The 14356-nt window shown below is 50.4% G+C and overlaps 1 protein-coding gene across 4 annotated transcripts in view; it reads right to left on the reverse strand.

Moving 5' to 3' along the window:
• Positions 1-14356, reverse strand: part of PLEKHA2 (pleckstrin homology domain containing A2) — a 64602-nt gene that overhangs the window by 27054 nt on the left and 23192 nt on the right. For 3 of the 4 annotated variants that reach the window (XM_018041994.1, XM_018041996.1, XM_018041995.1), the window contains exon 3: positions 4908-4964. The exons of the other annotated variant lie outside the window; for it this stretch is intronic. In XM_018041994.1, the coding sequence (XP_017897483.1) occupies positions 4908-4964 (57 nt within the window). The remainder of the gene's footprint in view (positions 1-4907; positions 4965-14356) is intronic. 4 annotated transcript variants of the gene reach the window in all.

Genomic DNA, 14356 nt, shown 5'->3' on the forward strand with positions numbered 1-14356 from the left:
ATTCCACGTACCAATACAAGCCATGCTATGCTGGGCATGAGGGGCTTCCCTAGTAGCTCAGATGGTAAAGAATCCGCCTGCAGTGCAGGAGACCTGGGATTGATCCCTGGGTCGGGAAGATTCCCTGGAGAAGGAAATGGCAACCCACTCCAGTACTCTTGCCTGGAGAATTCCATGGATGGAGGAGCCTGGTGGGCTACAGTCCATGAGACTGCAAAGAGTCAGACATGACTGTGTGACTAACTTTCACTTTTCATGCCTGGCATGACAGACAAAATGCTAAGGGCCTTGTGAGCTTCTCCGGGCCACAAAACATGTATGAGACCTGGCCTCCGACACACAAAATGAATATGGCACACTCAACAGTAATAACTATTCAACTGAACGTCTATATGACATTACACCAACCTCATCGGCAAGTATTTAACTAAATGCCTATAAGATGTTGCATTAAGCTAATTTCATTCACATTCTAATTAAACATTCACAAAAACTGCACAACATTCAAAAACAATTAGCAGGTTTGATTTTCTTGGTTCACGAGAATCCCTGGATGTGCAAGACGATAGCTGAGAAATTAGAGCCAATCATAAATTGAGTTACTCAGAGTCAAATCATTTCAAAAAGAAAAATGATGAAAATCCTTTCCAATATCTCACAGCCAGACAATTACAGTCAATGAGGAAAGTGGAGTCATTCTGATGTTTACCATGATGTGAGGTGTATGCTAGAGGGCCTAAGAAAAATCATCTCCCAGATGATGAAGATTTAGACAAAGGTGAGCCCGCATATCTGCCTTCAAAGAGGATGAAAATCCCATTGCTTCTTTAGCATCTGTGCGCTGGAGCCCTGCGAACAAGCCCTGGCCCCCATGCCATCTTGTTCTCCTGAGATTCAGACCCCAGAATTCAACCTGAGCCACACTGTGTGCGTTCCTCCTGTTTGCATCTGATGTTCTGATCTGTCGGTGACTCATGGGCTTCCTCCCTCAGCACCTGTGTTCCTGCAGGTCCTCAAGCTCAGAGCTCCTGTGCGCCCCGCCCTTGGTTCCTGTATGACCCTGACCGTCGCAGAACTACCTTGGCCGTCCAGGCCTTCCACACACTTTCACCCTGGCTGGGTGACAAACGGTCCACTCTGACCACAACTCATTACCAGCCAGCAGAGGGAAAATGTGCTTATTACCGGAAGTCAAAGCTTTCAAAGAGATCACTTGGCTTTCCAATTGCTTTTACGTGTTTATCCAGTGTTCAGTTGGGAGTACGTGTGATTACACGCCTGCATACCTGTAATCTGCTTCGTGGTGACCACAGAAGGATTACCTGGCCAAGCAGCTCTTGCTGAATTAACAGGACGCCAGTTCTAGGTCAACCCTGATGGGTTGTTTAGCAAGGGTAAGACCCTCAACATCTCTGATCAGCCCCCAGACTGGCAAAGCCAGAGGAGAAGCAACTACACCCCTTCTTACAGTCCTGGAATGATGAAGAAAATAAAGGGACTTCCCTGGTGGTCCAGTGGTTAAGACTCCAGGCTTTCAATACAGGGGCATGGGTTTGATCCCTCATTGGGGAACGAAGATCCCACATACCTTGGTGTGGCCAAAAAAAAACACAACATAGCAAGTCCCATCTATTGGCTGCTATGCCCTCAAAAAGAAAGACCAAGGTGGGGGCTAAGAGGTGGTCTCACTCACTCTGGAGGAGTATAGCTCTGGCCTCCCCCCAGATCCCGTTGATGGGGGGCAGGTTCCCTGCCTCCTGGGAGGGATAGCACCACTGCCCCACTGCACCACCTGCTGCTGACCAGGCCAGCCCAAGCAGCTCCTTCACACGTGGTGAAGGAGCAGAGAGGCTCCTGAAGAAGTGGCGTGGTGGATGGGCTGACTCTGGCCACAAGTAAGTCGCTGCACAGCAGTGGTTGACCGGTGGGTCCTGGGTGAGGAGGCAGGGAGAGGTTGGGGGGCAGGGGAGGTGAGGCAGAGACGGGGCACAGGTCACCCGCAGAGTGACACAGGCGAGGCCGCCCCCTGCCCCTCCCCAGCCCGACAGACTCTCAGGAACTCGCTCTTATCAGATCATGCACAGACCACAGGAGCAGCAAAGCCATGGGGCACCGGGGCACTGCAAGCCCGCCCCACCCTGGCCCCCCTGGGCCGGAAGTGGGGCTGGGGCCCCTCCAGCAGCAGCAGCAGCAGCAGCCCAAGGCCTTGGAACCTCGGTGCTGCCCAGGGAGACCCTGCCCCACGAGGCAGCATCAGGAGCCAGGGAAGAGGCAGTCAGCCACCCAGAGTCATAGCAGGCTTGAAGCCGGAGCCTCTGAACCAGCTTCCAGGGGTCAGTGACCCCTGAAGGCACAGGCAAAATCAGGGTATGTGCATGCACACATGATTTACCCGGAACAGCAATCCACGCTTCTCATCAGAATTTCCTAAGGATCCACGACCCCGCCCACCCCTGCCCGTCAAAAGCCAGGAGTGAGCCCTGTTTCAGGAAGGTCTTTGTTGCAGTTAACAGAGAGCCAGGCCACAAGCTGGAAGTGTAAGCGAACAGGACCCTATGGGGCCTTCCGCAAACAAAGCCTTCTCTGTATCCTCTGCTTGAGCTCCCCTCTGAGGTACCCAGATAATAGTATCTGATGCAAATTTCCTGAGTTGTTTTGCAGATGTGAACCCCACCCCCCCAACAACCAGCAGCAAACGGAGGAAGGACTAGATGACCTTGAGTACATGGTCCCACATCTCCTGGAGCCCGAGGACCGCTAACATGAACTCCCATGACACCGCCCAGCTGTCTCACCATCAGCCCGTCAGAGAAACGTGCACCCTGAGACCCTCAACCCTCTCATCTGCCCTTAAAAATGCTTTGCTGAAACCCTTCAGGGAGCTTAAGACTCCTGAAGGCCGTGAGCCACCTCATCTCCTTGCATGGCCTTGCAGTAAAGCTTTGTCTGCTCCTGACTCCCACATTTCAGTCTGGTTGGCCTCATGGGTCAGGCCAGGATTCGCATTAACAGAGGTGGAGCTGGCTGCGTGGAAGAGGACCCGCAAACAAAGCAGGGAGGTGGGTGGAGTCAAAGGCCAGTATCCATCTTTTTCTGGTTGGCCTGAGAACTGGCCCTGCTGCTGTGACGACATCAATTTCAGAACCTTCCTCTGAAGATGGATGTTCCCAACACCAGCCCACAAGGACGAGCACCCTCAGCGGAGGGCACACGCACCATGGCCGGGCTGCCGCTGCTGATGTAACACATTCCTTGGGGAGGGGACACCTAGGGATTAACAAGAAATAACCTGGAATGCCTAATTTGATACCAGCACAGGCTAAATCTTTTTTTTTTCTGGGAAAACCCCAGCTTTCTGGTACTGGGTCAGGCAGCAAGCAGTTCAAGGCTCTCCTCTCGGTGAAACGTGACCCACTGGCAGCTGTGGGTTTTGCAAAACCCATCCCTGCCTGCCTCTCCCCTCCACGGAAGGTAAAAGGCAGGTCCCTCCTGCTAAAGGAAGCAGCCTCCCAAGCCAAGAATTTGAGAAACCCTCATCCGAGCTGCATTTATAAATCACGATTCTGCGATACTGTACTCCCTCTTCTCCCATCAGGAAGGAGGAAAAAAAAAAAAACCCTCTCAAACGGGAGATGGTTGGAGTTTCATTAATCTTGAGGGTCTCTGCTCCCCACTCTCTGAATTCTCTCTCTTCCAACCTCCTAATGAAATGACCTAATGAGCTCACAGCAAGACAGGACAGGACCGGACAGGAGAGGCAGGGGCCCAGGCCCCTGGCCGGGCGGCCAGGCAGCCACATTCTGACCACAAAGCGTGCAAATGGCCTGCTTTCCTAAGCCCTTCCCCTCTCCCCATCCTTCCCTCCTCGCTCTAAGGCACCCAAACACTGCCCTGCACCCAGTCATCTCTGCTGGACTCCCGCCTGCAACCCCTGCAGCTGCCTTCCCCTCTGGCCCAGCTGAGATGGGAGGGCTGCCCAAGGACCCCCAAAGCTTATTATGAGATGGAGCCAGGAGCCACTCAGATCAGAGTCCCATCCCCTGAGGAGGGGAGAACGTGGACAAGGAAGCTGAGGTCCCCAAGAGGCCTGAGTGAGGGCCTTCCAGAACCTCGGTGCTGGCTCGGGCCACCTGGCTCTCCTCGCTGGATGAACAGTTCCTCTTTCTAGCAAGGCTCTAAATCCCCCGGCCTTCTTTTTTTTTTTTTAATCACTGCTGTATCACAGGTCAGCGCCGGTGCCTGCTCCAGGGAGGAGCCACTACACAAAGCTGAATTCAGCAGCTACGAGTGGGCACCATCCACTTGGAGCCCCCCAGGCCCCACCCAGGTCTCAGCCCAGAAGAGGGGTTGCTCTCGCCTCTTCTGTGCGGACTGGACAAGGGGATGGGCTGTCAGCTCCTGCCAGCTCCTCCAGCTGTCCTCTGGCTGCTGAGTGGTTGGGGCCCTCCCAGGCTCCCCTCCACAGTGATCCGATCCAGCCCATGGATAAGCTTTCAGTGCCGCCCCAACGCTTCCTGAGCCATGCCAGTCAAACCATACACTTTGGGAGAATCCTTTGCAGTCACTGGGTTTTTTGCTGTTGTGTTTGTGTTCCTTTTGGTCCCAGTTTAAAAAAAGATCATGTCCCAGTCTTTGCCTACCCACCTCCCATCCCACCTTTGCAGGAGGTGGCAGTATCACTGACTAATGGGTCCCAGAAGTGAGAGGCTGCAAGACCGCCCTCCAAGAACCTGCTAACCACAGGCCACCCGGCCCTGGTCAGTTACACGCTTCCACAGGCATGTGGGGAGCACATCACAGCCCAGCAACACCCCCAGGAGCCGATGCCCGAGGTGTGTGCTTCCTCTAGTTTAGATACTAAACCTACTTACAGACTATGAAGTCCCAAAGCTCCAGGCCGACATTACCTTCGAGATGTAGGTCAGCTGCAAAGATCCAACAGCTCCTGCCCCAATTGCCAGGTTCTGAAAGACATGGGTTTTGCGTTTGAAGAAGGATGGTATGCGAGGCAGTGGATACAGGACTAAAGAAGGCTGAGAGTCTCATTCTGTTGATGCCACTTTCTGGCTTTGCAATCTTGACTAGTCACTTACTTTTTTTTTTTTTTTTTTTTAGCTTTTGATTTTATTTTGGAGTACAGCTGATGAACAATGTTGTATTAGTTTCAGGTGTACAACAAAGTGATTCCATTACACAGGCATGCATGCTGCCACTTCAGTCGTGTCCAACTCTTTGCAACCCCAAGGGCTGTAGCCTGCCAGGCTCCTCTGACCATGGGATTCTCCAGGCAGGAATACTGGAGTGAGTTGCCATTTCCTACTCCAGGGGATCTTCTCAACCCAGGGATCAAACCCGTATCTCTTACCATCTCCTGCATTGGTAGGCAGGTTCTTTACCACTAGGATCACCTGGGAAGCCCTAAGCCTTTCAATTGTACAAATACATGTATCTATTCTTTTTCAAATTCTTTCAAATTCTTTTCCCAATGAAGTTGTTACAGAATATTGAGCAGAACTTCCTGTGCTATACAGTAGGTCCTTGTTGATTATCCATTTTAAATACAGCAGTGTGTACATGTCCTTCCCAAACTCCCTAACTATTCCTCCCCCACCATCTCCCCATAAGTGTGTTCTCTAGTCACTTACCTTTTTTCACCTCACCACAGTGATCATTCTTGCCACGGTATGTGGACTTAACATTTCCCTTAGCCTCATTTATTTTAGAGAGGTATTCTAGGACAGTGGTTAAAAGTGGGGGATCCACCACTTTGTGAATAAGTTCCTTCATCTCTAAGCCTCAGTTTTCCCTTCTGTAAAAACAGGGATCATAATAGTACCTACCTCACCAGACAGTTCTAAGGATGAGTTAATAGACTTAAGACCACTTGCGGGAACTTCCCTGGTGGCTAAGACTCCATGCTCCCAATGCAGGAGTCTTTCGAGCCCTGGTCAGGAAACTGATCCCACGTGCCACAACTAAAGAAGAAAAAGATCCTGAGTGCCACAACTAAAGATCTCTCGTGCCACAACTAAGACCTGGCACAGCCCAATAAATAAAATAAATAAATACTTTTAAAAAGACACTTAGAATTGTCTCTGTTTAGAGTTATACAGTCATCTATATGACTCTGAACAAGTGTTAGCTAGTTATATATATATATATATATATTAAAATATATATTGTCCTGACTGCTCTGATATCCCTGTTGACTTTATCTTATTTGATGACACTTCAAATTCTCTTCTTAATAAATATGGTACAGAGTAACACAATATGGGGGGGAGGAAAGAAAAACATAGTTCTTCAGTCTATTTCAAAGGGCAGTTTTAAGTACTAAAATGGAATGATATCTGTACAGCATAAAAAAATAAATGCATTATTAAAACATCAAGAAACAGGCACCTTGTCTGGCAACATTCTACCCTGACACAGTCTCTTGGCTCTCTTAACTTCTCCACTGTCAGAAATGAAGGGATGGAAACACAGGGGTGGGAGCGTACCAAAGAAACAGCCATCGTTAGAAATCACAGCTATGGAGTTTCTCACATATAACTTGGCGAATCCACTCGCACGGGACCTCAGCTCCTGGTGACCTCTTAAACTATTGCCATAAGCCTCAAAGAATAACCTGGGAGCCCCCATTTTGAAGACCTGGGGTCATCTCAAAGCAATAAACAAAGGCAAACCTAGGATAATGGTTGCAGATCACTGTTCAGTCACTCAGTCATGTCCAACTCTTTGCAACCCCAAAGACAGCAGCACGCCAGGCTTCCCGGTCCTTCACTATCTAGCAAATTTCCTAAAGGGTCAACAGTGGGATGACTTGTCATTCCGGGAGACTGCCCTTAAGAAATATCTTAGATAGCAGGGAAGAGTCCTTCCAAGTCCAACAACCTAAATTCATAGGTATCACCTGAAGTAAGGCAGTGTGTGAAGCTTCCTATTCATAAGAAAATGGATGGAGATAAAACCGCAATAAAAGGATTCTCAGAGCCCTAGAAATTTAGAGAAAGAGACCCAGAAACGACATCTCTCTTTTGAAAATGAGGCCGTAAGTCTAAAAGCTGCCCTTGAGTATCTGAATCAGCATTTTGAATATGGACGACTGGATTTACACATTTTTTAAACTACATAATGACTGCATTGTTTTGTTGTTGTTGTTGTTGTTTAAAGAAAACTCTCTATTGGGTAACAACAGATAGGCCTAGTACCCCTAAGTGTTAGTCACTCTGTCGTGTCTGACTCTTTGCAACACCATGGACTGTAGCCTCTCCAGGTTCCTCTGTCCATGGGATTCTCCAGGCAAGAACACTGGAGTGGATAGCTGTGCCCTCCTCCAAGGGATCTTCCCCACCCAGGGATCAAACCCAGATCTCCCACATTGCAGGCAGATTCTTTACCATCTGAGCGACCAAGGAAATCTATACCCCCTAAATCTGATTCCAAAAAAGGAACACAGCACCCCAAAAGGCCAGTAAGCAGCTGACAGTGCCTCTGAGAAGGCTGTGAGCCACCCAAGGCAGACAGCTCTGCAGAGAGAGGCCGCCCACAGCTGGCTGCATCTGCACAGCCCTGGGGACACACCCCGCCACCGGCCACTGTGGACACTGGCTGCCTGGCCCACACCCAGCCCCTGCTGTGTACTTGAGGGAAGTGAGTCGTGTGTTGAGGGGATCTGCCCGAGGTCACACACCTGGCTCGGCTTCTCCTGACTTCACCCCAAAGCCCTAGAAGCAGCACACTGCCGTTTCTAACTTAAGTGGCTGGAATTCTAGCTGAGACATCACTGTCCTAGGCCCGCAGGCAAGTTCCTCTACCTAGAAGACGGGGCTCATCAGTCCTGTTTCCTGGGCTGGTTGTGAGAGTTACATAAGGGTAAACAGCGGAGTCCGGCCCAGGGCAGCTTCCATCCCCGACCAGCGGCGCTAATTACCAGACGCAGACGCCAAGTCTCGGAGCCGTTCTTGCCCAACTCAGTCTCCTCACCCCAGACCACAGCTGGAGGCCTCCAGAGCCCTAGCTGGAATTATGAGCGATCAAGTGGGATTTGAGGGAGCCACTCAAGACACAAACCCACACGTCCTGCCAGATATGAACCCATCCCACTGCAACGACTTCATCTCCCTCCGGAGGGAGGGCGGTCCACCCTCAGCCCCGGCTGCCCTCAGCTCTCTGGCTTTGAAGAGGACACAGTCGTTCTCTCAGCCCAGTGAGCCCAGGGTGGAGGTGTCCCCAGCCCCTCACCACGGTCCTCCCTCTGCCTGCCTGCTCCTCGGATCACAGGCACCTCCCTGCACCACCAGAGGCCAGGAAAATCTGACGCATGTCTGAGAACGCAGTTCCCCCCCTGCTCCGCCCCCAACTGTGCTCCTCACCCAGGGGGAAGTGAGTGACGGGGGGAAAACAGGATCACCCAGGATCACCGAGGCTTGATCCAGACTGACGGCGCAGTGTCTGCTCCGATCGCTGGACCTCGGAGATGAACGGTGACAGCTCACTGCCAGAGTGGCAGCTCCAGGCCAGACACTTCCAGGTCCAGGAGGACTGTGCCAGCTGCCTGAGCCGAGCAGCCAGATGTCAGGACAGGAACGCTGGGAGCCTGCACCTGGGGAGGGCCGGGTGTCAGAGCCCACCTGCGGACACACCGTCTCCTCCAGGGGAGGTTCGGGAGGCCCCGCCTTCACGAAGCCACATTGCAGCACATCCCAGCATCATCTGACAGCAGCCTGCCTGCCCCCTCCCTGAACTCATGCACGTCACCCTCTCCTGGGGAGCTTGTTTTAAAAGACCCACCCGAAAAACACTGAATCAAAATCAACTGGAAGGCAGTCAGAACGTGCTAGAGTTGTTTGCCACATGGCTTGTTGGATTTTGGTTCCCCAACCAGGAACTCAACCCCAGGCCCTCAGCAGTGACAGCCCACTAGACCACCAAAGGAATTCCCAGAACATGCACATTTTTTTAAATGTCCCCAAGTGATCCCTCAATGGGCCCAAGTTTGAGAACAATTGGTTTACAGGACAAAATCTAGCCCTGGATTTTTTTTTTTTTTTTTTTTTTTTTTGGCTATGCCTGGTGGCTTGAGGGATCTTAGTTCCTCAATCAGAGATAGAACCTGTGCCCCTGGCAGTGGACGCACTAAATTAACCACCAGCCCACCAGGGAATCCCCCAGCCCTGAGTTTTATACTGGAGGGTATTTTACTATGCCTTTAAATCTCTTCTTGCTAGATTTTAAGCACACTGAGGACAAGAGTAGTATCTTCTTCCTCTACCCAGGAGACTCTTTGATTTTTAAATGAAAACACAATTTGCATGGTGGTTAAGTTCCCAAACCAGCCCTTAAGTTGGGAAGATCCCCTGGAGGAGGAAATGGCACTCCTGTATTCCTGCCTGGAGAATCCCAGGGACAAAGGAGCCTGGTGGGCTACAGTCCATGGGGTCGCAAAGAGTCAGATACAACCGAGCGACTGAGCACGCACGCACACACTCATATGACACTAGATGACCTGAACAGCTTCTCTCCACTGGGAAACACTGTGTCCTTGGGAAGACACATTCAAGTTCGAACTTGGCTGTCACTTGAGTCTACAGTTCCCCTGTTCTGGGCGGGGGGCTGGGGGGGGGCGGTTCCTGCGGATAGGAACTGGGTGCAGGAGGTATGAAAGGAGACAGCCTGGAGTAGGAGGGGGCCAAGGACTTGGGGGAAGGAGCTGAGGAAGGAACTAGGGAGGGGACCAGGGGCCTCTGAGCAGACAGGAGTAAAGACAGAGGCTGATGGGGAGGCTGCCTGCGTGGATCAGCAGGGGAGATTTGTCCATAAGTAATGCCCGTGCTTGTGGCTCAGCTGGCAAAGAATCCGCCTGCCATGTGGGAGACCTGGGTTCAATCCCTGGGTTGGGAAGATCCCCTGGAGAAGGGTAAGGCTACCCACTCTGGTATTCAGGCCTGGAGAATCCCATGGACTACATAGTCCAGGGGGTCACAAAGAATCGGACACGACTAAGCAACTTTCACTTCAATGCCTGTGCTTCCTCCCAGGGTTTTAACATAAAGGGTAGGGGCCCTGGTAGCGACAGGTTTCTAAGCTCGCAGGAGATCCCACCGCAACGCCAGGTCTAAGTACCCCCTCCTCCTCCCCACCCCTACCCCTGCTGCAGACGCCACCCAGCCTGCTGACTCTGCACTGGAGCCCAGGCAGCTGGGGAGAGAGGCCACACCCAGCTGGCCCAGAGAGTCACCCTGTGGCTGCAGCAGCACCAAGGGGGAAGAGGAAGAAGCTGAGGCCGCAGGCAGAGTGGGGTTGGGGGTAGATCTCAGGGCCCCGCTGGATGTCTAGGAGTCAGGAGCAGCTTGTACATTTCTGGGGCTTCTGAATTTTCTGGAACAATGTAGGGCACAGGGCACATTCCTATTGAAGCCAGATGGTTTCATGAAGACTCCGCCAACCTTTGCTCTCTGCTTAAGGGTTCTCCTGCCTCCAAGGTCCCAAAGGGAGCACCCACTACCAAGAGTGGGAAGCGGGAGGCTGAACACCAAGGAAGGAATGGAGGTGCCCACAGAGATGGGGCGTACCTCCCGGGGGAGCCTTTTTTTCTAGAAGCCATGCTGCTTCTCAAAAGAGAAAAATGTCCCCATCCTCTAGTGAGAGTAACGGGAACACAGAAATGACCAGAAGACCCATCTCCAGATTCCTAAATTCAGGGAATGTCAGCGCTAGAAGGTTCTGTGGCTGCCTGGTCATTCACCAGGAGCCCTCCAAGCCTCACCTTGGGGAAATGACTTCCCCAAGGAGTCAAGTGAAGAAAAACAGACAGAGCCCCTTACTCCTGGGGTCAAGCACAGCCAGAGAAAGGAAGGCGAAACTGACAAATATTTTGAGTCTGTTATGCACCAGGCTTGCTGCGCGAGGTCACTTCACATCACCCTGACAATCCCATTTCACAGATGAGGAAACTCAGGATGGAGCAGGTGAAGCAAGTTGCTAACCAGGTCCCACAGAAGTCTCGTGTAGATTCCAACCCAACCCTGCCTGGTTCTCAAACCCCATGCACCATCTTTTATACCAGGTCACCTCCCATAAGACAGTTCTTCACATCGACCAGGACCTGCTCAGCATCTACAAGTTGATTATCACCGAAAGGTAAACACAAGAGCAGGACCAGCAAGGTTACACCAAGAGGCCCTAAACAGCTGCCCAAACTAGGCAGGGCAGGAACTAGTCAAACTGGCTCTTGGATGCCAAACTCCAAAAGACCAGGACTCAGAGAGTGAGCAAAGGGAAGGAGAGATGCTAGCCAGTCTCGCCTTCTCTTCTGTGCTTCCCGGGTGCCTGGCAGACAGGACCAGCTGGCCCAGGGTTACCTAGGGAGGAGGAAGGGGTGGACATGGAATTCCACAGCCTGGGCACGAGCCACCAAGGCCGCCCACGGACTGAAACCACAACTCGAAACACCAGCAGCCAAGGCCAGACACAGACACTCGGAACAGCAAGACTTGCTAAGTAAGCAGGGTGGTGTGATGGGAACAGAGGGAGGGGAGACCCTAATCCCCTCTGTCCACATCCCAGCCTTGGCCTGGCATGAGAATGACCCAAAGGAAAGTAAGCAAGATACTCCCAAGCTCTGGGTGGGTAGGTGGGTGGGCGATGCTTTACCAGATGCTCTACCAGATGCTCTGAGACCAATACATGTCTTCCCCTCACTTGGGAGTTCCAGCTGCTGGTACCAATTTGACTTAGATACGCAGTCCTGTCCGATTCTTTGCAACCGCATGGACTATAGCCCACCAGGCTCCTCTGTCCATGGGATTCTCCAGGCAAGAATACTGGAGTGGGTTGCCACACCCTCCTCCAGGGGATCTTCCCGACCCAGGGATCGAAACTGCATCTCTTGCCTTGCAGGCGGATTCTTTACCATTTGAACCACCAGGGAAGCCCAAACGAGAACGCTGTGAGGAAAGGTGAAAAGCTACTCTCTCCATTCTCCAGATCAAATATGCATTCAATCTGTCCCTTCAATAAAAGACACTCCTGGAACTTCCCCGGTAGTCCAGGGGCTAAGATTGTGAGCTCCCAATGCAGGAGGCCCGGGTTTGATACCTGGTCAGGGAACTAGATCCCACATGTCATAGCTGAGACCCAGTGCAACCAAAAAAGCATTTTTTAAAAAGTCAATCCTAAAGGGAGGGGACATATGCACACCAATGGCTGATTCATGTTGATATATGTCAGAAACCAACACAATCGTAAAGCAATTATCCTCCATTTAAAAATAAGTAGATTTGAATTTTAAAAAATAGTAAAAATAAAAAGTCAATCATGTGTCGTAAATGGCTGCACTGGGGCAAGGCTTTCATGCTCTTATCTGGCTGTCTCTTTCTAGTGGACACAAACCAGCCCCAGTTCAGCCAGGATGGACGTCATGAAGTATCAGTCTCTTGGCCACCACAACCCCCAGCTCCTCACTTCCCTCTTCCAAGGCTGGTCATAGTGACCTCAGACTTGGTCGAAGGCCTGGGCTCTATTTAATCCCCTGGACACGTTCAAGCTCCAAGACGCCGACTGATGGCCACGGACATGGTGCCAAAACCTTCAACTCGACACGCTGTCTCCTTGTCCCTTTGCTCAACTCAGCCTCCAGCCCATTTGCCTCAAACTCCATCATCACATCCCCTCTCCCTCTAAATGGTTCTCTTCCCAACTTCCTCACATCCATCAGCCACTCCGCATTCTCCCCCACTCAACTGGGTAACATACCGCTGAATGTTCTACTTCACCCTTGGGTCAGTCACCAAGCTTGCCACCGACTTGCTTCAGACAGCCTTCAGATCTGACCCCTCCTCTCTGTTCCCCCTACACCACCCCCTTCAGACACCGCGGGAAGGTTTGGGACAAATTCCTCACTGTTATCCTCAATCCCAGGCCCTCCCACTTCCCTGTACATCCTGACGTCACTGGCAGAACAAACTTGAACAAGTAGCATCTCTAAAGTAGTGCTTTAGAGTTTGTCGGAGCACTCTCCTATTCATTTATCTTCACAGCAACAATGTCAGAGCTAGAGGTAACAGAGGCTCAGAAAAGGGGATGTTTTTTTCCTAACACACAGCTTAATGAGTTCATCAAGTTGTCCTGTGCTTGGCTGATGTAACTAACACAATGGATTCTGAAGCAAAATCTGATATGCAGCACTTCTCACAAAGGCGAAATCACCTGCTTTGTGTTAGAGGCATTTTAAAAAATAATAAAAAATATAATTTGTTTGTATATAAATAAACATACTATACAAAACAACAGATGTGTACAACAGATACACTAAACAAATGCTGAATCTAAAGCAATCTAAAGCAAAACCTGACAACAATATAACCAAAAACAAATTTTAAGAAAACTAAGAACAGTCATCACCACGGTTCTACATTAGTAAAACCTCTGTTAAGCTTCATAGCTTCTGTCTCTTCAGTTGCTAAATGCAAACTACTTTGCTAGCATGTGAGATGAGCGCAATTGTGCAGTAGTTTGAACATTCTTTGGAACCAGAGATCAAACTGCCAATATCCGTTGGATCATTGAAAATGCAAGAGAGTTCCAGGAAAACATCTACTTCTGCTTTATTGGCCAGGCCAAAGCCTTTGACTGGGTGGATCACAACAAACTGTGGAAAATTCTTCAAGAGATGGGAATACCAGACCACCTGACCTGCCTCCTGAGAAATCTGTATGCAGGTAAAGAAGCAACAGTTAGAACTGGACATGGAACAACAGACTGGTTCTAAATAGGGAAAGGAATATATTGGCTGTATATTGTCACCCTGCTTATTTAACTTATAGGCAGAGTATATCATGCAAAATGCTGGGCTGGATGAAGCACAAGCTGGAATGAAGATTGCAGGGAGAAATATCAATAACCTCAGATATACAGATCACACCACCCTTATGGCAGAAAGCAAAGAACTAAAGAACCTCTTGATGAAAGTGAAAGAAAAGAGTGAAAAAGTTGGCTTAAAACTCAACATTCAGAAAACTAAGATCATGGCATCCGGTCCCATCACTTCATTGCAAACAGATGGGAAACCATGGAAACAGTGTCAGACTTTATTTTGGGGGGCTCCAAAATCACTGCAGATGGTGGCTGCAGCCACGAAATTAAAAGATGCCTGCTCCTTGGAAGAAAAGCTATGACCAACCTAGACAGCATATTAAAAAGCAAAGACATTACTTTGCCAACAAAGGTCCATCTAGTCAAACCTATGCTTTTTCCAGTAGTCATGTATGGACATGAGAGTTGGACTATAAAGAAAGTTGAGCACTGAAGAATTGATGCTTTTGAACTGTGGTGTTGGAGAAGACTCTTGAGAGTC

The sequence above is a fragment of the Capra hircus genome, chromosome 27 (genome assembly GCF_001704415.2).
Source record: "Capra hircus breed San Clemente chromosome 27, ASM170441v1, whole genome shotgun sequence".
Taxonomy (NCBI): Eukaryota; Metazoa; Chordata; class Mammalia; order Artiodactyla; family Bovidae; genus Capra; species Capra hircus.